General features: G+C 52.0%; 10 protein-coding genes across 10 annotated transcripts; 7 read left to right on the top strand and 3 right to left on the bottom strand.

The window, feature by feature from the left end:
* Window positions 1-5,412: 5,412 nt before the first annotated feature.
* LOC131211927 (zinc finger protein 501) lies at window positions 5,413-6,634 on the top strand. The gene has a single exon (XM_058205614.1). The coding sequence runs from the start codon at window positions 5,432-5,434 to the stop codon at window positions 6,632-6,634; it is 1,203 nt and encodes a 400-aa protein (XP_058061597.1). The 5' UTR covers window positions 5,413-5,431.
* Window positions 6,635-7,006: 372 nt separating this feature from the next.
* Window positions 7,007-8,053, top strand: LOC131206936 (probable dimethyladenosine transferase). Its single transcript, XM_058199540.1, has 2 exons — window positions 7,007-7,082; window positions 7,147-8,053. Exons 1-2 carry the CDS (start codon window positions 7,025-7,027, stop codon window positions 8,007-8,009), a joined length of 921 nt encoding a protein of 306 aa, XP_058055523.1. The 5' UTR covers window positions 7,007-7,024; the 3' UTR covers window positions 8,010-8,053.
* On the bottom strand, window positions 8,044-10,239 carry LOC131206935 (protein FAM114A2). The gene is made up of 2 exons (XM_058199539.1): window positions 8,219-10,239; window positions 8,044-8,151 (listed from the first exon to the last, which is right to left on the bottom strand). The coding sequence occupies exons 1-2, from the start codon at window positions 10,214-10,216 to the stop codon at window positions 8,077-8,079; spliced, it is 2,073 nt and encodes a 690-aa protein (XP_058055522.1). The 5' UTR covers window positions 10,217-10,239; the 3' UTR covers window positions 8,044-8,076.
* Window positions 10,240-10,506: 267 nt separating this feature from the next.
* LOC131212361 (nucleolar protein 12) lies at window positions 10,507-11,639 on the top strand. The gene is made up of 2 exons (XM_058206201.1): window positions 10,507-10,782; window positions 10,842-11,639. The coding sequence occupies exons 1-2, from the start codon at window positions 10,700-10,702 to the stop codon at window positions 11,587-11,589; spliced, it is 831 nt and encodes a 276-aa protein (XP_058062184.1). The 5' UTR covers window positions 10,507-10,699; the 3' UTR covers window positions 11,590-11,639.
* A 10-nt stretch (window positions 11,640-11,649) lies between these two features.
* Window positions 11,650-12,649, bottom strand: LOC131212362 (small ribosomal subunit protein eS25). Its single transcript, XM_058206202.1, has 2 exons — window positions 12,519-12,649; window positions 11,650-12,170 (listed from the first exon to the last, which is right to left on the bottom strand). The coding sequence occupies exons 1-2, from the start codon at window positions 12,519-12,521 to the stop codon at window positions 11,814-11,816; spliced, it is 360 nt and encodes a 119-aa protein (XP_058062185.1). The 5' UTR covers window positions 12,522-12,649; the 3' UTR covers window positions 11,650-11,813.
* A 253-nt stretch (window positions 12,650-12,902) lies between these two features.
* On the top strand, window positions 12,903-15,416 carry LOC131209869 (zinc transporter 7). The gene is made up of 3 exons (XM_058203019.1): window positions 12,903-13,115; window positions 13,509-13,782; window positions 13,854-15,416. Exons 2-3 carry the CDS (start codon window positions 13,602-13,604, stop codon window positions 14,819-14,821), a joined length of 1,149 nt encoding a protein of 382 aa, XP_058059002.1. The 5' UTR covers window positions 12,903-13,115; window positions 13,509-13,601; the 3' UTR covers window positions 14,822-15,416.
* A 223-nt stretch (window positions 15,417-15,639) lies between these two features.
* LOC131208321 (dynein light chain Tctex-type protein 2B) lies at window positions 15,640-16,359 on the top strand. The gene is made up of 2 exons (XM_058201022.1): window positions 15,640-15,896; window positions 15,971-16,359. Exons 1-2 carry the CDS (start codon window positions 15,713-15,715, stop codon window positions 16,225-16,227), a joined length of 441 nt encoding a protein of 146 aa, XP_058057005.1. The 5' UTR covers window positions 15,640-15,712; the 3' UTR covers window positions 16,228-16,359.
* LOC131208318 (sialic acid synthase) lies at window positions 16,244-17,631 on the top strand. Its single transcript, XM_058201020.1, has 2 exons — window positions 16,244-16,498; window positions 16,557-17,631. The coding sequence occupies exons 1-2, from the start codon at window positions 16,400-16,402 to the stop codon at window positions 17,574-17,576; spliced, it is 1,119 nt and encodes a 372-aa protein (XP_058057003.1). The 5' UTR covers window positions 16,244-16,399; the 3' UTR covers window positions 17,577-17,631.
* Window positions 17,615-18,839, bottom strand: LOC131208319 (SUMO-activating enzyme subunit 1). Its single transcript, XM_058201021.1, has 2 exons — window positions 18,685-18,839; window positions 17,615-18,585 (listed from the first exon to the last, which is right to left on the bottom strand). Exons 1-2 carry the CDS (start codon window positions 18,774-18,776, stop codon window positions 17,679-17,681), a joined length of 999 nt encoding a protein of 332 aa, XP_058057004.1. The 5' UTR covers window positions 18,777-18,839; the 3' UTR covers window positions 17,615-17,678.
* A 334-nt stretch (window positions 18,840-19,173) lies between these two features.
* Window positions 19,174-21,250, top strand: LOC131211925 (GPI mannosyltransferase 3). Its single transcript, XM_058205611.1, has 3 exons — window positions 19,174-19,621; window positions 19,729-20,580; window positions 20,656-21,250. The coding sequence occupies exons 1-3, from the start codon at window positions 19,425-19,427 to the stop codon at window positions 21,248-21,250; spliced, it is 1,644 nt and encodes a 547-aa protein (XP_058061594.1). The 5' UTR covers window positions 19,174-19,424.
* The last annotated feature ends 389 nt before the right edge of the window (window positions 21,251-21,639 follow it).

The raw sequence follows: 21,639 nt of genomic DNA, 5'->3' as shown, positions 1-21,639 counted from the left end.
GCGACGCCGCAGGTCGATAGTAGCGGGGCCAGCAGTGGCGTCGGCTCGCCGAGTCTGATCGACGAGTCGGCGGATGCGCACGGGATCAAGGACAAAATCTCCGAAATTCTCGACAATCTCGAGCAGCAAACGAATCAGGAAGCGGCCGAAATGGCGGCCGCACAGCACCGGACACTGCAGACGGTGGTGGCCGAGTGTGCGGCCGCTCACCCGCTGCTCGGTGTCGACGATGGTACGAAGGCGGACGCGGAAACGGAGCGCCTGGTAGCGGAACTGAACGAAGAGTTCCGTTCGGCCGCTACCTCACCCTCGATCGCGACCACGGCGTCCACCGTGCCGATGGGTGCAGACCAAGGGGGCTCGGGGGCGGCCCCAGCACCGCAGGAGGTCAGTGCGGCGCTGCTGTCGATGTCCTCGTCCCTGTTTGCGGAGGTAGCGAAGAATACGGCCGGACCGTCGATGATGTCGGTGGCCGATCTCGGTATCTGCACCACTGACAGCACGGGACTGCTGAATGCGGAGGGTGACGCGGACGCCGACAGTATCCTGTTTGGTAGGATCCGTCAACCGGAACCATCGCCGCTGTCGCAACCGTCGCCAACGCAGACGCACCATCTTCACCCGCAACACCACCACCAGCACCTCCAGCTCGAGGACGAGTTCCAGTGCACCTTCGGGGCACCGCCAGTGGTAACAGCGGCGCAGTTCTCGAGACCTCCGGCGGTGGCCCCGCAGCCGCAGTCGAACAGCCCGAAGCTGCTGTACGAAATCCAGTCCCAGGATGGGTTCACCTACAAGTCCACGTCGATCGCGGAGATCTGGGACAAGCTGTTCGAGGCGGTACAGATTGCGCGCCGGGCCCACGGTCTGACGGCGCTCCCCGAGGGCCAGCTGAAGGAGATGGCCGGCGTACAGATGCTCGGCCTCAAGACGAACGCCATCCGCTATCTGCTGGAGCAGCTGCCCGGAGTGGAAAAGTGTACCCAGTACCAGCCGCTCTACCACAAGAGGCAGCCGGCGGGCGGCGTGACCGGCGGCGGGTTGGCCAATGGCAGTGCGCTGCCCAACGGATTGGGTTCCTCCGGTGGTGGTGCTGGTGCTGGTGGGGGGTTGGTGTCCTGCTCACCGTACGCGGACTACTTTGACGATCTGAAGGAGAACGCGTACGGAACGGCCCGCTGTGAGCCGTACGGTGGCCGGTCCGAGTACGACATGTTCAGCTGGTTGGCGTCGCGCCACCGCAAGCAACCGATGCCGATCGTGGCGCAGACGATCGACGATACGATCATTCCCAGGTAAGCGGTGGTATCACATTCCCCCAAGAATCGATTAATCCAATTCCCATTTCTCCGGCAGACGCGGCAGCGGCAGCAACCTCCCGATGGCCATGCGCTACCGGACGCTGAAGGAGTCGTCCAAGGAATCGGTCGGCGTGTACCGATCGCACATCCACGGCCGTGGCTTGTTCTGCAATCGCGACATCGAAGCCGGTAAGTGCACCAGCAAAAGGGCACCAAAAGGCGGCCATTGATTTCAATGTTCCCCTCCTTGTAGGCGAAATGGTCATCGAGTATGCCGGCGAGCTGATACGGTCCACGCTGACCGACAAACGGGAACGGTACTACGACGGCCGTGGCATCGGGTGTTACATGTTCAAGATTGATGAAAACTTCGTCGTCGACGCGACGATGCGCGGGAACGCAGCTCGCTTCATCAACCATTCGTGTGAGGTAAGTGTCCGGCGCTCCGTGTTTCCTAAGCAGCTTTTACTGATCGCTCGCCTTTCCGCAGCCCAACTGCTACTCGAAGGTCGTCGACATACTGGGCCACAAGCACATCATCATCTTTGCCCTGCGCCGGATCGTTCAGGGCGAGGAACTGACCTACGACTACAAGTTCCCGTTCGAGGATGTGAAAATTCCGTGCTCGTGTGGCTCGAAGAAGTGCCGCAAGTATCTCAACTAACGCCGACGGAGAGGACAAACATGGCCCGACAGTAGTACAAACCACAGCATAGACCAGTGAGACACCATAGCCTCGTGGTGAGGAGGTGGTGGTCCAGATAACCGGATAGGGAGAGAGAGAGAGCTGCAGGAAGGGATTGCCGCCTGCCTGCAAACTGCCATGGTGGTGTTTCTTTCGCGACGAGTCAAACCCTCACCCGGGAAACGATGTTCCAGCGTGTAGATCCAGTTTGTGTTTTTTTTAGGCCATACCCCGTTACAGAGCAATCGTGTTGGACGTTGTGTATATAATATCTGTGTATATTTGCTCGCATTGTGTGCCACGCGTCGTTAGAAAGCAATGTTTGAGTGTTCTATGTCCGCGCAGAACCACGAGTCAGACCCATGCAAGCTTTTAGTGTAAGTAGTTTTTAGGATGGTAGCGCACCTTGTAGCTTTACCCGGTAGGGTCGGTGTAAATACTTTTACTTCGTTACGTATAGTCTACGTTGGCCATCGGTGGGCGTAGGCGAAACCACCGTATGGATCAGGCGGTGATAGGCGGGCGTCATTGTGGGCGCTTCCGGATCGCGGATCCGGATGGACGCGGGACCGCACTCACACCGCCGTACACTCTCTGTAAGATATGTACGTATTGGCGCATCCGTGTAGTGTACCTTTTTAAGTATTTATACACTTATCCGCGCCCCTCCTTAAGAGAGAAGCAACTTTGAAGCATCATCTCGCGTTGTACGTGATAATACGAGAGGCCATTCAGTATGACAAGCCACAGCCCCCCTCCGGAACACGGACACACAAACACTCTCACTTTTAAATCGACTAGTTGCAAACCGGGACGAGGGGCCACACTGTGTGTAGCTTACACAAAACTACACTGGATTACATCCTATCTTAGGTAAAATTGTAGATTTCGAAAACCCTTGAAAACAGGCCGATGGAAGGACAAACGACAAAGAAACCCAATGGACAATAGCAGACACTGGTGCAGCATACTCGTGCACATCGCTAGGTGTACCTTGCAAGGAAACTGGAACTGGAATCAAAACATGTAATTTATAGCGCTCCCGACGTACCGCCAAAAGACGGTATTTTAAATTGGAGTGAACCACACCGCGATACTTAACCGATGGCGCTGGGTGCGTAGCGAGCGGGCACTACGGCACTACGGCTGGTGGCCGCCGATCACGCAACAAGCACTACTTACAAAGCAAAACATCACACCCTTACTTTTACACACTACCGTTAAGCGGATCCCAGCAACCGAAGGGGATACACAAATCGTACGCTAACGAAACGATCGTAGTAGGCTGTGGGCGGTTGCGAGAGTCCTTAAACACACACTGAGATCTTGCCATTTTCGTTGTGAAACGACGGTCCGTGTTGTAAATATTCAGAGCGTGTTATAATAAGGAAACGTTCTAAACAAAAAAAATGGGAGGTTAAGGGTTTGTTTTTTTCAAGCAGGCCGCGGCAAATCACAGAACGTTCAACCAAACCAAATGCCCCGTGTGGCCGGGGTAGGGAACCGAAAGAAAATCGCTCTCGAATTCGATCAAAGTGTGCGGTTGTACACCGTTTTTTTTTTGCTAACGGTTTCTGAGTCCCTTTTGCGAGCTAATGCGCCGCGCACGCACGCGGTGCAAAATTTTAGTGGCCCATCCACACCCGGCACAACCCGGTTCCCGGTACGAGCGTGAAAGGTTTCGTGACAGAAAGCGACAGAGAGAGAGAGAAAGAGAGAAGAAAAGTTCTTCTGTTTTATGGAACCGTGTTTTTATTGCGCCTCTCCTCGTGGTGGCCATTAGAAGTGAAGAATGGCTAAGGGAGAGGTGTGGGCGTTGCACATTTGCTGCTGCAAGAAATCAAAACGAGAGGAACCGAGAAGTAGTCAAACGAGGGCGCCGATGAGACGGTACCAAATGGATGCTGGAAACAATTTGGGGTCAGACTTTAAACAATGAATCGGAACGGCATCACCAGTGGCAGCAGACCTGACCTGTGTGCTCACACTAGGAAAACTAGGAATTATAAAAGGCATAAACATAAACATGGTGAAAATGGAAAACAAATGTGATACTAACGGACGGGATGAAGAAACTAATGGAGAGACGTAAATTAATTTAATCCTAGTGTAGGCTCAGTTAGAAAACGGACCGGGAAGACACAGACCGAAGCCGACTGTGGGTGTTGCTCAGTCAAGGGACGCGATACGGGATACGCGAGCGCTGCCCCGTGTTTTCGCACAACGCGGTCTCGCAAAAGTCATGATGTGTTAGTGCGTGTCTGCGTTAAGTTATTAAGCAACTAGAATAGACGAAACCAGAATCCAGAGCTCCCGAGAATCGGGAACACATTCGAAGGGGGGTGTGGGATTGATGAAAACGGGGGATCGTGAAGCGCACGATAACCGATCGTTCGAATAAAAGAACCTAAAGCCCTGTGAAATGATACAGCACCACAAAACACACCACTCCCCCCGACAAGGTCCGCGGCAGAAACGGACGGCCGCATAGAAGATAGTCCAAGGTGTCACGTGTACCGTGTAAGTGTAAGTTTAAGTTTGAATAACCATTTCTTTCGAAGTATTATACGTTGAGCTAAATAAAATATATGAAATGAGAAATCCAAGAAAGAGTGTTTCAGGTATCACGAAGGCCCAGAAAACCGTCCGAATAATAGCTGTCCATTGCACCGGTGCGAAAATCGTGTCCAATCGTTTGTGCGGAATTCCTGAGACCGAATGAGACATCTGAGGGCAGTCGTATAGAGACTGAATGGTGTCGTATTCCTTAATTTCTGTTCCGGGTGGGGCGTTGATCAAAATTGAGGTATTTCAACGTTCATCGTGATTGATTTTCCCCTTACTCTGTGTTGGCTTCATATAAAATCCTACAATTTTACCGAGTTTAACCGATGTTTGCTCCTTGTGGTAGATTTTATTTTGAATTGCCTACAAGATTGAGTGACTTCAGTTTGACGGATAGCTGTCAAACTGCCCGTGAGTTCCTGTGTTGACGAAATTAGACCGCGCTGTCAAAAGGTACCGCAGAAGTGAACAAACCCAACGCGGACGCGGAATTTACCAAATCTCTGCACAGAAATAGACGATTGCAGTCGAAATGGATGCTTCGGCATTTATCAAGAAAGAGAATGGCGTTGAGTAAGTTGGTGTTTGATACATAGTAACAGGTATAACAGCACATTGTTTTCCAGAACCACCAAAATATGCCGATGGTGCTTGTCGACGAGTAACGCTTTGGAGCCCCTAGCGAACGACGAATCCGGACAATGTAAGCTTCAAAAACTCTTCGACTGTACGGGATTTCAGGTAGGACAATTGTTAAAACAGACATCTCTGCCTGTTCCACAAGAAAGACTGTTCTATGAGACTTATTTTGTTACAGGCCAATGTACTACCTGGAGTTCAATCGTTTCTGTGCACGAAGTGCGAATCGCGTTTGGATAAGATGTATACGTTTCGCTGGCGATGCAACAAAAACATGGCATTGGCCAAAAAGCTAAACACAGCGAAGAACGAGGCAGACAGCAGTAAAGACCATCTTGGCCACTCTGCTGAACAAACGGTTGGCACAAATTTGTTAATCAAAACTGAAGTCACCACACCGGATTCAGCGAACGATTTGCACTTGAGCTGTGCAGCTCATCAAGTAAGTGGTACATATGAATGTTGTGGCAACCAGGCTGATGACTTATTCGAGGCAGAGGAAAATCCAATCGCGTTCAAATTAGAGAATGAAGATGTGGATGAACAGCAGAACAACCATACAAATCCTTTAGAATTGATCTGTCAGGCTCGAGAAGATCCCTCTGCAACAACCAACTCCGATGCCGGAAAAAACGTCAAAGTTGGTCAAAAACGTAAAAACGATCAAGAAAAAACGCAACAGCGGTTGCGCTCGTATAAACTTCGGAGTCATCAACGAGTTAACAACGACATAAAAAAGAACGCTCACAAAAAAGGCCAGTGCAATAACGAAAAGTACCACTGCCCTCATTGTTCCGCAACTTATATTCGCCCAAGCCAGCTGAAGATTCACATTCGCGTTCATACCGATGAAAAGCCGTTTGTGTGTAACATCTGTTCCAAAACGTTCAAATCACGAAGCAATCTGCTACAACATTCGAAAATTCACAAGAAGGAAGAATACCAACAGTGCCCACATTGTCATTTAAAATTTACACGGCTATTCACATTAAAAAATCACATCCGCATTCATACCGGTGAAAAACCGTTTGTGTGTAACATCTGTAAGAAAGCGTACTGTTCATTAAATGCACTATCACTTCATTCGAAAATTCACAAGAAGGACGAATACAAACAGTGTCCGCATTGCAGTTCAAAGTTTGCGGTTTCATCAGCGTTGAAGGATCACATCCGCATTCATACCGGTGAAAAGCCGTTTGTGTGTAAAATATGTGACAAAACGTTCAGATCACCAAGCAATCTGGCGCAACATGAGAAAATCCACAACAAGGACCAATATCTTCTTTGTCCGCATTGCCCGTCTAAGTTTACGCATTCGTCAGCGTTGATGATTCACATTCGCATTCATACCGGTGAAAAGCCGTTTGTGTGTGAAATATGTAACAAAGCGTTCCATTCATCAGCCGCACTATCAAATCATTCGAAAATTCACAAAAAGAACTAATAGCATTTGTTTGAACCAGTACAATAAAAGATAATTATAACTCACAAAACATTGTCTTTGATGGAACATGCGAAACGGGATATAACAAAGACAACGCTGCGACAAGAGAAAAAGGAATTTTAGCGTTAAATTTAAATGTTTAAATGTTTAAGCTTGTGTAGGGATATTATATTTACTCTTTTGTCTTAGATCAAAATCACATGTTTGATTGTTTTTCCAGTTTTCCAGTTGCTGTTTAGGTAATAATACCTTGAACTTGAAATCGATATGAAAATGACGACTCTGGCGGTTCACAATAGTGTTTAGAGTTTTCTTCGGGGTTGTTGTGATGTTCGTAATTTGACAGCCCGTCGATCGCACATTTTGGGAATCAACATTGGCTGGGTCAAAATGCCGAAAGTGCGCACCGAGAAAAAATCACGCGTACACAATGAGGTCGCCAAGCAGGGTAAGTAGCGCGGGCGACGAAATACCTACCGGCAGCAAGGCTCACCGTCCGCTCCGCTCCGCAGGCATCGTGTTCAACAAGGACTTTGGCCAGCACATTCTCAAGAATCCGCTCGTCATCACGTCCATGCTTGAAAAGGCGGCCCTCCGTCCAACCGATGTGGTGCTCGAGATCGGTCCCGGTACCGGCAACATGACGGTAAAGATTCTCGAAAAAGTGAAAAAGGTGGTGGCCTGCGAAATCGATCCGCGGCTTGTGGCGGAACTGCAAAAGCGTGTCCAGGGTACGCACCTGCAGCCGAAGCTACAGATACTGATCGGGGACGTGCTGAAGACGGACCTGCCGTTCTTCGACATTTGCGTCGCCAACATGCCGTACCAGATCAGCTCGCCGTTCGTGTTCAAACTGTTGCTCCACCGGCCATTCTTCCGCTGTGCGGTGCTCATGTTTCAGCGCGAGTTTGCCCAACGGCTGGTGGCCAAACCGGGCGACAAGCTGTACTGCCGGCTAAGCATCAACACGCAGCTGCTGGCCCGCGTCGACATGCTGATGAAGGTGAGCAAGAACAACTTCAAACCCCCGCCGAAGGTGGAATCGAGTGTGGTGCGGATCGAACCGCGGAACCCGCCGCCACCGATCAACTACACCGAATGGGATGGGCTGACGCGGATCGCCTTCTTGCGCAAAAACAAAACACTCGCCGCCGCGTTCAAGCAAACCACGGTCCTGACCGCCCTCGGGGACAACTACCGGTTGCACTGCTCGCTGAAGAACGTCGATGTGCCGGCCGATCTCGACGTAAAGGCAAAGGTAGAACAGATACTGGAGGGGATCGATGCGGGGAACAAACGGGCCAGGTCGATGGACATCGACGACTTTATGGCCGTGTTGCAGGCATTCAATGCGGACGGATTCCACTTTAGCTGAGTGTTTATGTTTATGTATATTTTGCAATAAAAACACGCAACGTAATTACACTCTCGGAACGGCCAATTTAGGCGGCGCCAAGCTGCAGTATCGGGATGAAAAGCTGGAACGCATTCTGAATGTACGAGGTGCTGTTGGAACCCTGCAAGAGGCATTGAAATGTTACATTAAACACGACGATCGGAAACCCTGCCGAATGACGAACAGACCTCCAGAAAGATGTTGGTAACAAGCGTACTGTCCGTGTCGCCAGAGCCAGAGTCCTCCTGGTTGAGGCGGGTCAGTTCCGTCCCGAACCGCGTTGCCACGCCGCTCAGATGCCAGCAGAACACCGTCGTCAGCTGGACCAGCACATCCGCCTCGGTGGCCGTACTGTGGTGCTCGCTGATGAGCAAGCTTTCGGCCAACTTGTGCATCCGAAGCACACAGAGAGCCGTCGTTTGGGCGAGTGCATGCATGGCCTTTTCGAAGATATCCTGGCATGATGAGGCCCCCTCCGGCCCCTGTTCCAGCCACGCCGTGTACTCGGCCCAACTTTTAACGATCTCACCGAAATCGATTTTCACGCTCGGATCGAGATCGACGATCGTTTCGCGCAGTTTTCCCTCCAGCTCGGCGGCCGTGTGCGTCCCATCGGCATCGGCCGTCTCCACGTCCATTTCCGGGAGCTCGCACAGTTCCTGCACCTCGCCCATCGTTTCCTGCAACTCGTCCAGTGCTTTCCCCATCAGCGGCTCCATCAACGATTCGAGCTTCAGCGTCGCCTGCTTCGATAGCATCTCGAGCGCCTCGAGATGCACCAGTCCGTGGTAGTCGTCGAAGAGCGCCTCGAAGTGAAGCTTCTTCCGGTACTGATGCTTTTGGATCTGCTTCAAACTCCGTTCGCGCTCCTCCGTCTTGGCCTTCGCTTCGCGCAGCACCTGGCTAAGGACGACACCATCGGTCGGTTGGAGACCGAGCAGCTTGCGCTTGTTCAACAGTCCCGGATCGTTCTCCTGCAGGATGGTCATCGTTTTCTTGCCGATGCCTTCAAGCGTATCCAGCCCGCCCGTGATTACTTTGCTGCTAATCTGCGTCACACCCGACACGAGCTGATCGAACCCGAACCGATCCTCCGATGGCTTTCGTGCCGTCGTGCCGCTCGTCTCCTGTTCGCTTTCGGGGACGTATCCATCGGCACGCAGTTTGGCCTCCGTTTCTGCCTGCCTCCGAGCCAGTTCCTCCGGGTTCGGCACACCGATGCCCGATTCGATCACCTGCGTTATGTTGGTCGTTATCGAGGCGACGGATTTCGAGGCCGACGACAGGAATGAAACAGCCGCACCACCCCACGATGGCTTCCAACCGGTCCACGATTGACCGTCACTAGTTTGGCCACCGGCCGCCCCACCGCTACTCGTGGCCACTCGGTCGAGCACCGACGCTATCGGAGGATCATCTCTGTGGATCATAAAGTCCTGCAACTTGCTCTCCACTTCATCGATGTCCACGTCCCGGAAACTGGCCTTCGCTTCCGTTTTAGGTTCCTTCTTGCCTTTCGGCCCCCCAGCCGAACTACCTCCCGTGTCTACACTGAAATCTCCCCAATCATCATCGAAATCATCCCATCCTTCGTCATTCGCCGTGGCTTGTGGTTTCTCGGTTGGCTTCGGTTGCTCCACAACCTTCGGCACGCTGGGAGGTTGTTCTTTTTCGGGGGTCTGCTCGTCCAATCGTTGGGGTCGTGCCGGTTTAAGAATAAGCTTTCGTGGCTTCGATGTGGCGGTCTCGACGGACGAATCGGTCGTGTAGTGAGGTGCCTCTTTAGCGCTACTGCTCGCGGAGGCTTTTTGCTCTTCGTTTGATTTTTCTATCGTAGGTTCCGGAACTGTTTCCGGTTCGGGAAGAGCTGGTGGGTCTTTGTGACTAATTTCTGCTTCCAACGGTGTAAAGAGTACATCGATTTTTACCGCGCTCGGAAGAGGTTCAGGTGGGATTTCATCGTGCACCGAATGCACCACTTTTTCAGAGGTATGTTGATCATTTTTTGTGTCGAGCTTTCTTTCATCCACGTCAGACGTTACACTCGTTTTAGGCGTCCGAGCCTTCGTCGACCTTAGCTCCCCAGAGGCGGTAGTTTCGCTGACCGCCGCCTTCAACTCGTCCGGTTCAATCTCTTCAAAGTCTTCGTCCGCACTGGCGAACTCCTCACTATCGGAATCACACATTTCTTCGGTTTTTTTTTCGCGAAACAACCAGCACAGCACTACGAAACAAGGGGTTCTGGGCTTTTACAATGCGAATGATTAAATACGCAACAGCAACAAACGGTGACGTTTTGCCTAATGACAGTTCGATCGACGTCCAATCAGCTGAGCTCACAAAACACACCCGAAATTATGATAAAAAATCCCACAGAAACTGCTTCAAACGGGTGCCAATTTTGTGCGTTAAGTGATATCGTTTTAAATTACGATAAATAAGAGATGCCGCGCTAATTTAGAGCAGTTTCTAGCAAAAACATTTGAGTTGGAGAAACGTTCTCAGTCACTGTAGTTTCGAGGTTCGCACGTTTCATCGATTTGATGCGAGATTGATCGAGGAAGCGGCCATGCGTTAGTTGTTTACATTCAGGGTCGCGGTCGACGTTTTGTGAAGTGCTCTGGAGTCTTTGGAATAATTGGTGTTCGGAAACCGGAATCCCACCGAAAATGAAGCGCAAATCCGAGGGAGGCAACAAGCAGCCTTTTCAACGGCCAAAAGTCGAGCTAGTGTTCGACCCCCAGAAACGGGCGTAAGTATTGACCGCCGGCAATGTTGATGGAAGCTACGATTTGTTCCTCCCATTTCTAGCGAGTTCCTGGGAGGATTCCATAAACGAAAGTTGCACCGTCGCAAAATTGCACAGGGAGAGATGCAGCGCAAGCTGAAGGAGGAAACGCGACGCATCCGGGCGGAAGCGAAGGAAAACCTGCGCAAGCTGTACCAATCACAAAAACCCATCCCGGAGCTGGCCGATCAGGAGGAGAAGGAGGAGGAAGAGGACGAGTACGACACGGAGAACGTGACGGTAAAGGTGGTGGAACTGTCCACCAGTGTGCTGGCGAAAGAGAACCATTGGATCGGCGAGAACCGTGCCCCGAAGGATGATGCCGACGGCGATGAGGAGCAGCAGAACGAGCAGAGTGACGACGATGAGGGCAACCGATTGGGAGTGGTGCCGGGCATGGAGCTCGAGGGTGAGCACAAAGTTCGGAGAAAATCGAAACCGTTCGCCGAGCGGGGAGACGAAGAAGGTGAGCCCAGCTGCTCGCAAAAGGCCACGGAACAGGAGAAACCCAAACAAAAGAAAGGACCTGTGCTCAACCTCGAAGGCATACGGTCGAAGAAGGAACTAAACCACAAACTGAAACGGTACGCACTGAAGTCGATGAAGAAAAGCCAGGTGTTCCGGCAGAAGAATCGGATCCAGAAACAGAAACAGCTCAAGGAATCGCGACGCGTTCGCCACTTTAAGGAGAAGCATCTGAAGCAAAAGAAGGGCAATCGCCGTCCGGGCGGTGGTCGTGAGCCAACCAGGCGAAGAAAGGACGATGATTAATGGGTAGTATGTGAAGGGCTCGATAAACACAATAAAAAGGAAACATTTCCGAGCGGAAAATTACTTAATCATAAGTATATTTTTTCCTCATTCCGAAGCCTTGTTGTGCCGATGGTTCACTTGGCGACAGGCGACACATTTGCGGATTGCACACCACCTGAGTGCACTCGGTTACAGCGAAGTTCACTATTACAACAAACAACGGAATCCCCGGACCGACCGCTTTACGCCACCGGGTCGTCGCCCTTGGTGGTGCGGGTGTAGATGACCTGGGCGTGGTGGTGCACAACCTGCTTGATGAGGCCCTTCTGGCACAGTTCACGCAGCCCTCGCTTGGCCAGCGAACCACGGATCTTCAGCCTTTCCGAGACGACCGACGGAGTGATCAGCTTGTAGGCGGGAACCTCCTTGTACAGTTTGTCGTACGTGGCCTTATCGAACAGGACTTGGTTGTTGAGCTTGTCGCGGACCTTTCCCTTCGACCACTTCTTCTTCTTGGCCTTGCCGCCGGATCCTCCCTCCTTCTTCTTCTGGGTCTTTTGCGGCTGCTTTGCCGACCCCTTGGTATCCTTCTTCGGAGGCTAGAATACGCAGACGAAAGTAAACGAAAACAAAAGGTTTAACAGAGGTGTCGCCATCGCCGGCGATCTTCTCCACGCAGCCGACCGAATTGCCATCGGAGTTCCATCGCGCACGACAGCAGAAAATCCAGATTTGCAGGTGTTTATACACAAACCGAGACACCAAGCGGTGGCATCACATCACGAGTTTCCAGCCATCGTTGCCGCTGGCCTAGTTGCATCAGAACACCGGCAATTCACATAAAGTACGCAGAACAGCCGTTGGCAATTCAATCGGTCGTGCGATAGAAGCGATTCATCCGTTCTAAACAACGTATGTTGCCCGAAATTGCACCGATTCCAACCTACCATTGTGAAGTATGGACTCGAAAAGACCGTCCTCAGTCGTCGGCAACTGATTGAAAGAAGGAAGTAGCGAAACGCAATGTCGAAACGCGGATGTCAAGCTGTCAAACGATACCCACCAAAAGAGGTAGTGCGTTTCGGGCTAAGAAATTGAATAGAAATATATTACTGAAAGATGACGCTAAAAGATATTCGCCTTTTTACTTAACCTTAAATACCACATTTTTCGTCATCATTTCATGGGCCAACATGTTTCAAGTCATAAAACAATCTAGCGAAACTGAACGAAACTATCCTGCCGCAGATGTGCGTTTTTCTTAACGAAAGCGTTTGCATTTGACAGCGGCTTACAACTCACTTTTCGTTTCAGTTGTCGAAAAGCGGTCGGTTGTGTTGTCGTGTCAACACAGTGAGCGTTTTCGCAGGGTTGCAGTACAAAATCGGCAAATAGCTACGCGAGACGGCCTCATAACCATTTGCCGACACACCACACAAGTATTGAAATGTTCCGCAAACCATGCTGCTGATCGTTAGCACCACTCAATCGCGCACGTTACTGTCCGATCGGTGGTTATCGATTTGAAATTCCAGCCCACTAAGGTAAGTGTGAGCAAGGTTTCCAAGACCTGCTCATCGTCGTCTTCGGTTGCTGTCGTCACTGATAAAAAAAATGCAAAAATGACTGTGAGTGCGAGTGACTCTTTCTTCTAATCGTGACACTACGTCAAGAGGGTTTCCCAATGCGGAAGCTCCCGACAAAATAAACAATTTTACATTGTGCATACGTAAGCACAAAACCTGCCGATTTCACCAAACCGAAACGGTTTTGTTGATACTACCCCCGGCCGTGGCCTACTTAGAAGGGTTCCGGAGGAGAACGCGACCGACGAAACGCAGCAACACGAAGGGAATGACTGTTCCTCACCATCATTGAATCATTCATTGATCGTGTTTATTAAAAAAAATCATCACACCATCTTACGTGTTCACCAGATTTCCCACAGACGGCCTGTAGTGGCAACGAACCCAACCCAAAACAAAGCGTTTTGACCACGACGTCGGGTGACCTTTTCCTGCCGCGCTGCAATGCTCCCATTGACTCACAAAGATTCCCGCGGCTTCGGGTACCGGATACGGGAAAAGTTCAACAATCTCGCCCGGCTCATCCTAGCCGACCGTAACTCGCGCAACCTGTTCTTCTTCCTGCTGCTGAATTTAAGCTTCGCCTTCGTCGAGCTCATGTACGGCATATGGACGAATAGTTTAGGTAATAAGCCGATCAGTCGCACCAATGGAACCCCACACTGCTAATGTCTTTCCGTTTCCACTTTCCCACAGGACTGATCTCAGATTCGTTCCACATGTTTTTCGACTGCACCGGGCTGCTGGCTGGTTTGGCGGCCTCGGTCATAACGAAGTGGCGTGCGAATGAAAAGTATTCTTACGGTTACGTGCGGGCCGAGGTACTGGCCGGGTTTGTGAACAGTTTGTTTCTACTGTTTATCGCATTCTTCATCATGTCCGAGGCGGTCGAACGGGCCATCGAACCACCGGAGGTGAAACACGAGCGTCTGTTCGTGGTTTCGGTGCTCGGCCTGCTGGTGAACCTGGTCGGCATCTATGCATTCCAACACGGGGGCCACGGGCACTCGCATGGCGGTGGAGGTAGCAGCCATGGCCATTCGCATGGTGGCGGTGCTAGTCATGGCCATTCGCACGGTGGCGTCGGCAACCATTTGAACCACCACGACACGCAACATCTGCTGTCGAACCATCACGATCACGGGCATTCGCACGGTGGCAACGATAACCATCATGACCACAATCACCACCACCATCATAGTACGGAGATTGTGTCCACGAATTCGCAGATTATGCGTGGCGTATTCCTACACATTCTGGCGGACACCCTCGGCTCGGTGGGCGTGATCATTTCGGCGGTGCTGATGCAGGTGTTCGGATGGATGCGTGCCGATCCGATTTGCAGTATGTTCATTGCCCTCACGATCGGTGTCAGCACACTGTCGCTGATCAGAGAGTCGGTGATGGTGCTAATGCAGCGGCAACCGGTTGCACTGGACCGTCTGCTGCCCTCCTGCTACCAGAAGGTAACCGGACTGGCCGGTGTGTACAGCGTGCAGGAGCCCCACTTCTGGACGCTCTGCACCGACGTGTACGTGGGCGTCATTAAGCTGGAGGTTTCGAAAAACGTTGATCCGAAGTACGTCGTGCAGCACACGCGCATGATCTTCGAAGCCATCGGCGTCCGGCAGATCAACATTCAGCTCGACTACACCGCAATGTGATAAGACCGTACAAGCTAGAGGGCTACTACTTACCACCCCCCCACAGCCGGGAGGACGATTGAGATGTCCCCCGCGGGTTGGGTGTGGCCCCCAAATTTCCAAATTTCCTTTCTTCGCAACACAACTCCGTGTTATAATGTTACTGTTTCCTACCTCCTCGGCGAGCTCCCGATAAAGTTAACGTAGATTCCGTGTTGTTTTAATTCGATAAGCACCACCTAGTGGGACAGGGACGCAAAAAGAAGCTTACGGACAGCGTTAGGGGGAACTGTTGCTTAGAGAGGCACCCTGTGGAGGATGCATCCCCCGTTTTATTTTTGTTTTACAAAACCAACCAAACGTGGCCGACTTCCCTTTTTTCACCCCGCTGCATTTCCTTCTCTTCTGTGTCAAGAACAAATAGTATCCGGGAGCAACGGTGCGCTTAAAGACTATCCGAGGGGCTAGTGGAACGGGCCGGACCGCCGGAGTTAAGTGATTTACAAACAATGACGGCAAAGCCCATTCGCGGCACTGTCCAGGCTCGAAGAGGAATTCAATTGTAAGATTTAAAGTAAACGGCGATATCAATTACGTTGTAATAGATTATTCGTACTACACGAACAAAATGTCTTCATACGAATCCGGGCAAGACGAGAAAGGCGAGTATGATGGTGTTTACACCACTACCTATCGGTAATCGCTTGTAAAACGGGAAGAAAATATACAATTATGTTGAAAATTAGCTGTGACTGTTGTGTGATTTCAAAAGTTCCCACAAACACCGTACATTTTTCACCGGGCACTGTTTACTTCGGTCGCCCAGCAACCATTGAAACGCCCAACGGATTCTCGATTTTTCGCTTTGGGTTTCTAGTTTTCACATTCACAGCAAAGTGTCCGCCTCCAGCCATGGTGGTGGGTAGTGAAAAACCTGCAGAGGAAACGTCCGAAACTACCCAGACCCAGGATGACCGGGAAGGTGCGTCGGCACAGGTACCGGCCGCATACCTGATGCGACCGGGACTGGGTGAACGGTTCAAATCGGAAAAGATTCGTGAAATTATCAACACGGCCCTCACGGAAACACTGACCGGTAAGCGGGAGCCGCTGGTGGCCATCATTTTATGCAACAATCATCCGACATGATGCCGGTCGCACGGTTTGCAGGTAAAAAGTACAACGCCGAAATGGCGGCGGATTACACGAAAACACTGGCCGATGAAATCAGCTTGCGAGTTCGCGATCTCAATATGCAGAGCTACAAACACGTGGTGGAGGTGATGCTGGGCCAGCAGCTGGGTGCGGGGTGCAAATATGTGTCGCGGTGCCGCTGGGATCCGGAAACCGACAATCACGCCTCGGGCGAATTTACCAATTCCTCCATCTTCTGCGTGGTGACAGTGTTCGGTCTTTATCTGTACTGAGGGAGGCTGCGGCGGAAAAGGCGTTGGGAGCCGCGAACGATGCGTCAAAATTCGGCCTTTGCTCCGTTTAACTAAGGGACGCCCGCCCACGAGTGTGTTTGTAAATAGGTTGTGTGTTTTGCTTTGTTATTTTAAGCCTCATTACATTTTAATAAAAAAAGAGCATTTTATTATGTGGCAATCTGAGGGCAAAGTTTTTGTGGTTGCTGAGATCGGACAAAACCATCAAGGTTCCGTGGACGTTGCTAAGCGCATGATACAAACGGCAAAGGTAAGGCCAACTTGGATTCTTCGATCGACTGACCACCAATCTTCCACTGCTCCGCCAGGATTGCGGAGCCGATTGTGTAAAGTTCCAGCGGTCGACTTTGGAGGAAAAATTCACGAGCGCGGCACTGGCCCGACCGTACGGTGGGCCTAATTCGTGGGGCCAAACGTATGGGCAGCATAAAGCATTCCTGGAGTTTACGCTCGATCAGTACCGCGAATTGCAACGGTTTGCCTCCGACGCCGGTGTGCTGTTTACGGCTTCCGCGATGGATATGGTTTCGTTCCGAGAGCTCGAGGAACAGCTGAGGGTTCCGTTTATTAAAATCGGTTCCGGTGATGCCGACAATGTGCCCCTTCTTCGCTACGCGGCTACCCGAACCCGTGTGCCGTTGGTCGTTTCAACCGGAATGCAGAGCTGGGAGCAAATCCAGCGGATTGGTGACATGTTTGGAGAAAGAAACAACGTGGCCCTATTGCACTGTATTTCGGCGTATCCAACACCACCGGAAGACACAATGTTGCGCTTGATCCCGCTGTACCGCGATCGCTTTCCGCACCTAACGGTGGGTTACTCGGGACATGAGATGGGCGTGCAGCTCACCATTGCAAGCGTGGCGTTAGGTGCGAGGATTATCGAGCGCCACTTTACCCTCGACAAAACGTGGAAAGGCACCGACCATCGGGCATCGCTTGACCCGCCCGAATTCACGCGTATGGTACAGTACATTCGCACGATCGAAGCTGATCTGGCGAAGGACACGGATTGTGTTGAAAAATTGTTGGCCAACGTATTGGATGCAAGCGATTACGATGGGACCGAGTTGCACACTGCGCTCAAAGAGATGCGCGTGGAGGACCGAAAGATGTTACAATCGGAAAAACCTTGCCATAGCAAGTTAGGTAAATCGTTGGTTTATGCCAAAAATTGCTTCGCCGGTCACACGCTCCACGAGCAGGACTTAGCTGTGAAGGTCAGTGAACCGCAGGGCTTGTCACCGTGGTGCTATGATTCCGTTGTGGGGCGAACGGTACGACGAACCGTGGCATTGGACGATCCCATCTTTGAGCAGCATTTTTAGTGCCACCCTAAGCCTGTATACGTTTTATAAAGCACAGAATGAATATATATTATTCCAGTAGAGACAAAACGGTCCTTAAACATACATCGCCACCACCAGTGTTCACTCGGTGGCCCCAACCAGTTCCACGAAACCGCAGCACCGTTCGGGATCGAACAGGAACACATTGCGGTGTGGTGCTTCCTTCTGCGATACCACTTTGATGATCTCGTGCGCTACGGCCCCTCCGACGATGGCGGCCGCCGGAGAAATCTGCGCAAACACGTGAACGAACGCATCGTCGGGAACGAGTTCCGGTGCCAGCGTGTCGCGCAGTTGCAGCAGCTTCGTGTAATCCTCGCTACGCCGGCGATAATCCGGATCCCGTTTCTCCTCGTCGCGGAACGCTTGCAGAACGCGCAGCAGCGGGAGAGCTGGACCGGTACGCTTCAGCTTCCGCAGGAACGTTGCCTCGCGGTAATCGAAATCCACTAGCGCTTGGTATGGTGGGTATTGGAGCGTGCGCTTGACCGTCGTGGTGACGATTTCCGATTTCGTTCGCTCACCCGGCTTCGAGATCACCTTGTGCTTACTGATGTCCTCGGCGAACTCGTGCTCCTGCAAGTCGGCAAAGCTGAACCCGAACATTCCCCAAAGGTCGGCGGTAAAGAATTTCACATTCGCCGCACGGCAAGCACCGTCCACGCGCAGCTGTTCCGCGGTCGGGGCACCGATCACGCAGACCACGTCAAAGTCGTGGAAGAACTCGTCCGGTTTCGATGCCAGCGAGCCGGGGTCGGCCTTCAGTTCTACCATCGGATTGAGGTGCTGGGCACGGTCGAGCGATGCCTCGGCACGGTTACTGCCGACCGAGGACTGCGGGGCCAGGAATTGCGAACAAAAGTCCGCCTCGGTGACCGAGGCATCATCGAGCAGTGTGACCGACTTAACGCCTGTCAGTACGATGTTTTTCACGATTTCTGCTGCCAACCCGTTCAGACCGGCTATCAAAATGCGCGCGCCACGAAGCCTGTCGGAAGACAACGGACGAACGGACGGACGGTCGGTGAGCGGAGTGAACCGGCGGCCGCGAAGGGAACCGTGTCGGTCGTATTCTGAGGATGCTTACCGCTTTTGCGAATCCAAACCCCACAGGCGAATCTGCCGATCGTACAGCTCGGCCTCGTGCTCGGTTAATTCGGCACCATTCGTTTCCACCATCTTTGCTTCTCAAAACCGGTGTTATTTGCCGAAAATACCGACTTCGCAATGATCAGAAATGCAATGTTTGGCGTCGCCGGCTTGACAGCGCGCTGTCAAATGTGAGTGACTTTTTAACGAAGCCACTCAGGTGATGCACCGAAGCACCAGCTACAACTCGCAATCGTCCTTTTCCCGGGGTTTAAAAAGCTGAATTTCTGTTGAAAAACTGTCCACATTTTTACGATGATCAATTGGTGGCCGCTTCTTTTTCCGTCCTCCCGTACCATTTCGCGAACCGCACGGAAAGTCTTCGTTCCTTCGCCTACATCTCAGAAACCCTTTCGATAGGTTTCAGTTACGTCATCGACACGACGCGGCCGCGATGAAAACAAAACGTCACGCCGAGCGTGTCTCTGAGCCGCGTTAGTGGTTTATTTTCGTCGTCGGCGGCGGTCAACGGTCGTGGTCATACGCACGCACAGGAACACGCGCTGGAACCCGGCGCAGCTTCTCTACAGTCTCCAAATCCGGGCCCCCCGCCAAGGGGGCAAGCGCAAACGTAAAGTGAGCACGTGTGTTGTCCCTACTATTTCGAATCCGCGTTGGGCCGGCAAAGTACAGTCTCCTCGCACGCACCTCCCTATAGAGTGACCGCCGCGTGTGTGCATGTGTGTGTGTGTCCGCGGTGAAGCAACAGTCCAAAAAAGAAAGTTTTTGATCCGATTAAAGCCGAGAATGGAAGCGGGAAGAATGTTTTGGTTTTTTGCCGCATTGCGCGTCGCTTCGGTGTTCCTTGTGGCGACTTTTTTCGCGCCGGACGAGTACTGGCAGAGTCTGGAGGTTGCGCACCGTTTGGCCTTTGGGTAAGTTGACGCAAAAATCATCGCGACTCCCGTTGTTGCGTGACATTGCAAACGGCGCGCGCACGTGTATGGTGAAGATGGGCTGACTGGTTCGCTCCGTCTTTTAGATATGGCCACTTGACATGGGAATGGACCGCTGGCATCAGAAGCTACCTGTATCCGGTGTTCATTGCCGGGCTGTACAAACTGCTGGCCCTGCTCAGTCTGGATTCCGTGGAGCTGCTCACCATCTTGCCGCGTGTCCTGCAGGCGTTGCTCAGCGCGTACGCCGACTATCGGTTCTACGTGTGGTCAAACAAGAGCAAGTGGTCCGTCTTTCTGCTCGCCACCTCCTGGTGCTGGTTCTACGTCGCATCCCGCACGATGGCCAACACGCTCGAAACGGCCGTTACGATGATCGCACTCAGCTTCTTCCCGTGGGCCTCGGAGTCTACCACGTTCCTGGTGCCCGTGGCGGTGTCGTTCTTTCTACGGCCCACTTCCGTCATTCCCTGGGTACCGCTGTGTGTGTATCACATCAAAAAGTCTTCCCACCCAACCTGGGAACTGCTGCTGAAACGGTACCTTCTTGTCGGGCTGCTGGTCGGAGTGGTAAACATCGCCGTCGACAGCTACTTCCACGGTGCGTTCGTCGTTACGGCCTACGAATTCCTTCATCATAACGTGCTGCAGGGCGTTGGAAGTTTCTACGGCGAGCACCCGTGGTACTGGTACGTGTCCACCGGCTTGCCCATCGTGCTCGGGGTCGGAATCGTCCCGTTTGCCCTGGCGTGCTACGACACGGTACGCAACCGCCGGGTGTACCCGCAACGCATGGTGTTGCTTTCGTCCGTCCTGTCCACGGTGGTGGTGTACTCGGTGCTTTCGCACAAAGAATTCCGCTTCCTACTGCAGGTCCTGCCAATGTGTCTGTTTGTATCGGCCGATTATCTCTCGCGCTGGAGTCGCAAAGCATCGAGGTAACGATTATTTTCAAACCACTTTAACGACGTCCGCGAATGGAAGTGTTGATTCGATGATGTGCTTCTTTTCAGCAAACTGATTTGGTTCGTGGCGCTCTTCATAGTGACCGTCAACGGGCTGATGGCAGGGTACTTCGGACTCGTCCATCAGCGCGGCACACTGGACGTGGCATCTTACCTCGGGTCGACCACCGGCGAGTATCGCGATGAGTACCGAAATGAAGCGAAAATCCTGTTCCTCATGCCGTGCCACTCGACCCCGTTCTACAGTCACGTGCATCAGAACGTGACGATGCGTTTCTTGCGCTGCGAGCCGAATCTACAGGGACAGGAGAACTACGTCGACGAGGCGGACCAGTTCTACGGCAATCCGATGGGATGGATCCGTCGGAATCTGCCAGTTCATCCGCGCAGCGCTCTCCCGACGCACGTCGTTGCGTTCGATGTGCTTGAGCCGCAAATCAAGGATTTCTTGTCGATCTACCACGAGAAAGCTTCCTTCTTCCATACGGACTATCCCACGGAACGGGTCGGCCAGTACGTAAAGGTGTACGAACGGTTCGACCCGAATGCTGCTCCTACGACGACCACCACCACGGCTGCTCCGTCTTCAGCTGCGGAGGACGATGACCAACAGTACAATCCCGACGACGAAGAGGCTGTGTAGAGTTGAGCGCCGCCACCGTGCGAGAGGGGGGAAATACTTAGCATGGCATTTTTTCATATTTTACATTCAATTTAATTTACTTTACCGTTTTATTTGTGGCGTGCTAATTTTTAAGCAAATATTTTCTGGTTCGGTGGCATTTGAAAACAAACGCGCCCTTCCTGATGCAATCTTCCTTCCCAGCAGGGGGAAGTAAATGAGTTTCTTTTTCTACATCGCTTGAAAACTTAACGAAAATTGTGTAATACTTAGGTTTAACCGATCTTTTTTTTTATATTTGTGTTCCTCGAGCTCAAAATGATTTCACATCGCTTCGTCATTAGCAACATCCACTGCCCGGTCTGGCTTAGTGTTTGCGTGTGTGTGCGTGTGTGCGTGTATATGCGAAT

This window comes from Anopheles bellator, chromosome 2, assembly GCF_943735745.2.
Source record: "Anopheles bellator chromosome 2, idAnoBellAS_SP24_06.2, whole genome shotgun sequence".
Lineage (NCBI taxonomy): Eukaryota > Metazoa > Arthropoda > Insecta > Diptera > Culicidae > Anopheles > Anopheles bellator.
This window is presented reverse-complemented; position numbering and strand designations above follow the sequence as displayed.

Excerpts from the sequence above, each read along its gene's own strand:
- LOC131211927 (XM_058205614.1), top strand. The coding sequence starts at position 5,432 with ATGTATACGTTTCGCTGGCGATGCAACAAAAACATGGCATTGGCCAAA.
- LOC131206936 (XM_058199540.1), top strand. The coding sequence starts at position 7,025 with ATGCCGAAAGTGCGCACCGAGAAAAAATCACGCGTACACAATGAGGTC. Across the intron at positions 7,083-7,146 it reads CAATGAGGTCGCCAAGCAGG|GCATCGTGTTCAACAAGGAC; the intron begins GTAAGTAGCGCG and ends TCCGCTCCGCAG.
- LOC131206935 (XM_058199539.1), bottom strand. The coding sequence starts at position 10,216 with ATGTGTGATTCCGATAGTGAGGAGTTCGCCAGTGCGGACGAAGACTTT. Across the intron at positions 8,152-8,218 it reads TTACCAACATCTTTCTGGAG|GGTTCCAACAGCACCTCGTA; the intron begins GTCTGTTCGTCA and ends TGCCTCTTGCAG.
- LOC131212361 (XM_058206201.1), top strand. The coding sequence starts at position 10,700 with ATGAAGCGCAAATCCGAGGGAGGCAACAAGCAGCCTTTTCAACGGCCA. Across the intron at positions 10,783-10,841 it reads TTCGACCCCCAGAAACGGGC|CGAGTTCCTGGGAGGATTCC; the intron begins GTAAGTATTGAC and ends TCCCATTTCTAG.
- LOC131209869 (XM_058203019.1), top strand. The coding sequence starts at position 13,602 with ATGCTCCCATTGACTCACAAAGATTCCCGCGGCTTCGGGTACCGGATA. Across the intron at positions 13,783-13,853 it reads CATATGGACGAATAGTTTAG|GACTGATCTCAGATTCGTTC; the intron begins GTAATAAGCCGA and ends ACTTTCCCACAG.
- LOC131208321 (XM_058201022.1), top strand. The coding sequence starts at position 15,713 with ATGGTGGTGGGTAGTGAAAAACCTGCAGAGGAAACGTCCGAAACTACC. Across the intron at positions 15,897-15,970 it reads CCTCACGGAAACACTGACCG|GTAAAAAGTACAACGCCGAA; the intron begins GTAAGCGGGAGC and ends CACGGTTTGCAG.
- LOC131208318 (XM_058201020.1), top strand. The coding sequence starts at position 16,400 with ATGTGGCAATCTGAGGGCAAAGTTTTTGTGGTTGCTGAGATCGGACAA. Across the intron at positions 16,499-16,556 it reads GCATGATACAAACGGCAAAG|GATTGCGGAGCCGATTGTGT; the intron begins GTAAGGCCAACT and ends CTGCTCCGCCAG.
- LOC131208319 (XM_058201021.1), bottom strand. The coding sequence starts at position 18,776 with ATGGTGGAAACGAATGGTGCCGAATTAACCGAGCACGAGGCCGAGCTG. Across the intron at positions 18,586-18,684 it reads GGTTTGGATTCGCAAAAGCG|GCTTCGTGGCGCGCGCATTT; the intron begins GTAAGCATCCTC and ends GTCTTCCGACAG.
- LOC131211925 (XM_058205611.1), top strand. The coding sequence starts at position 19,425 with ATGTGTGTGTGTGTCCGCGGTGAAGCAACAGTCCAAAAAAGAAAGTTT. Across the intron at positions 19,622-19,728 it reads GCGCACCGTTTGGCCTTTGG|ATATGGCCACTTGACATGGG; the intron begins GTAAGTTGACGC and ends TCCGTCTTTTAG. Across the intron at positions 20,581-20,655 it reads TGGAGTCGCAAAGCATCGAG|CAAACTGATTTGGTTCGTGG; the intron begins GTAACGATTATT and ends GCTTCTTTTCAG.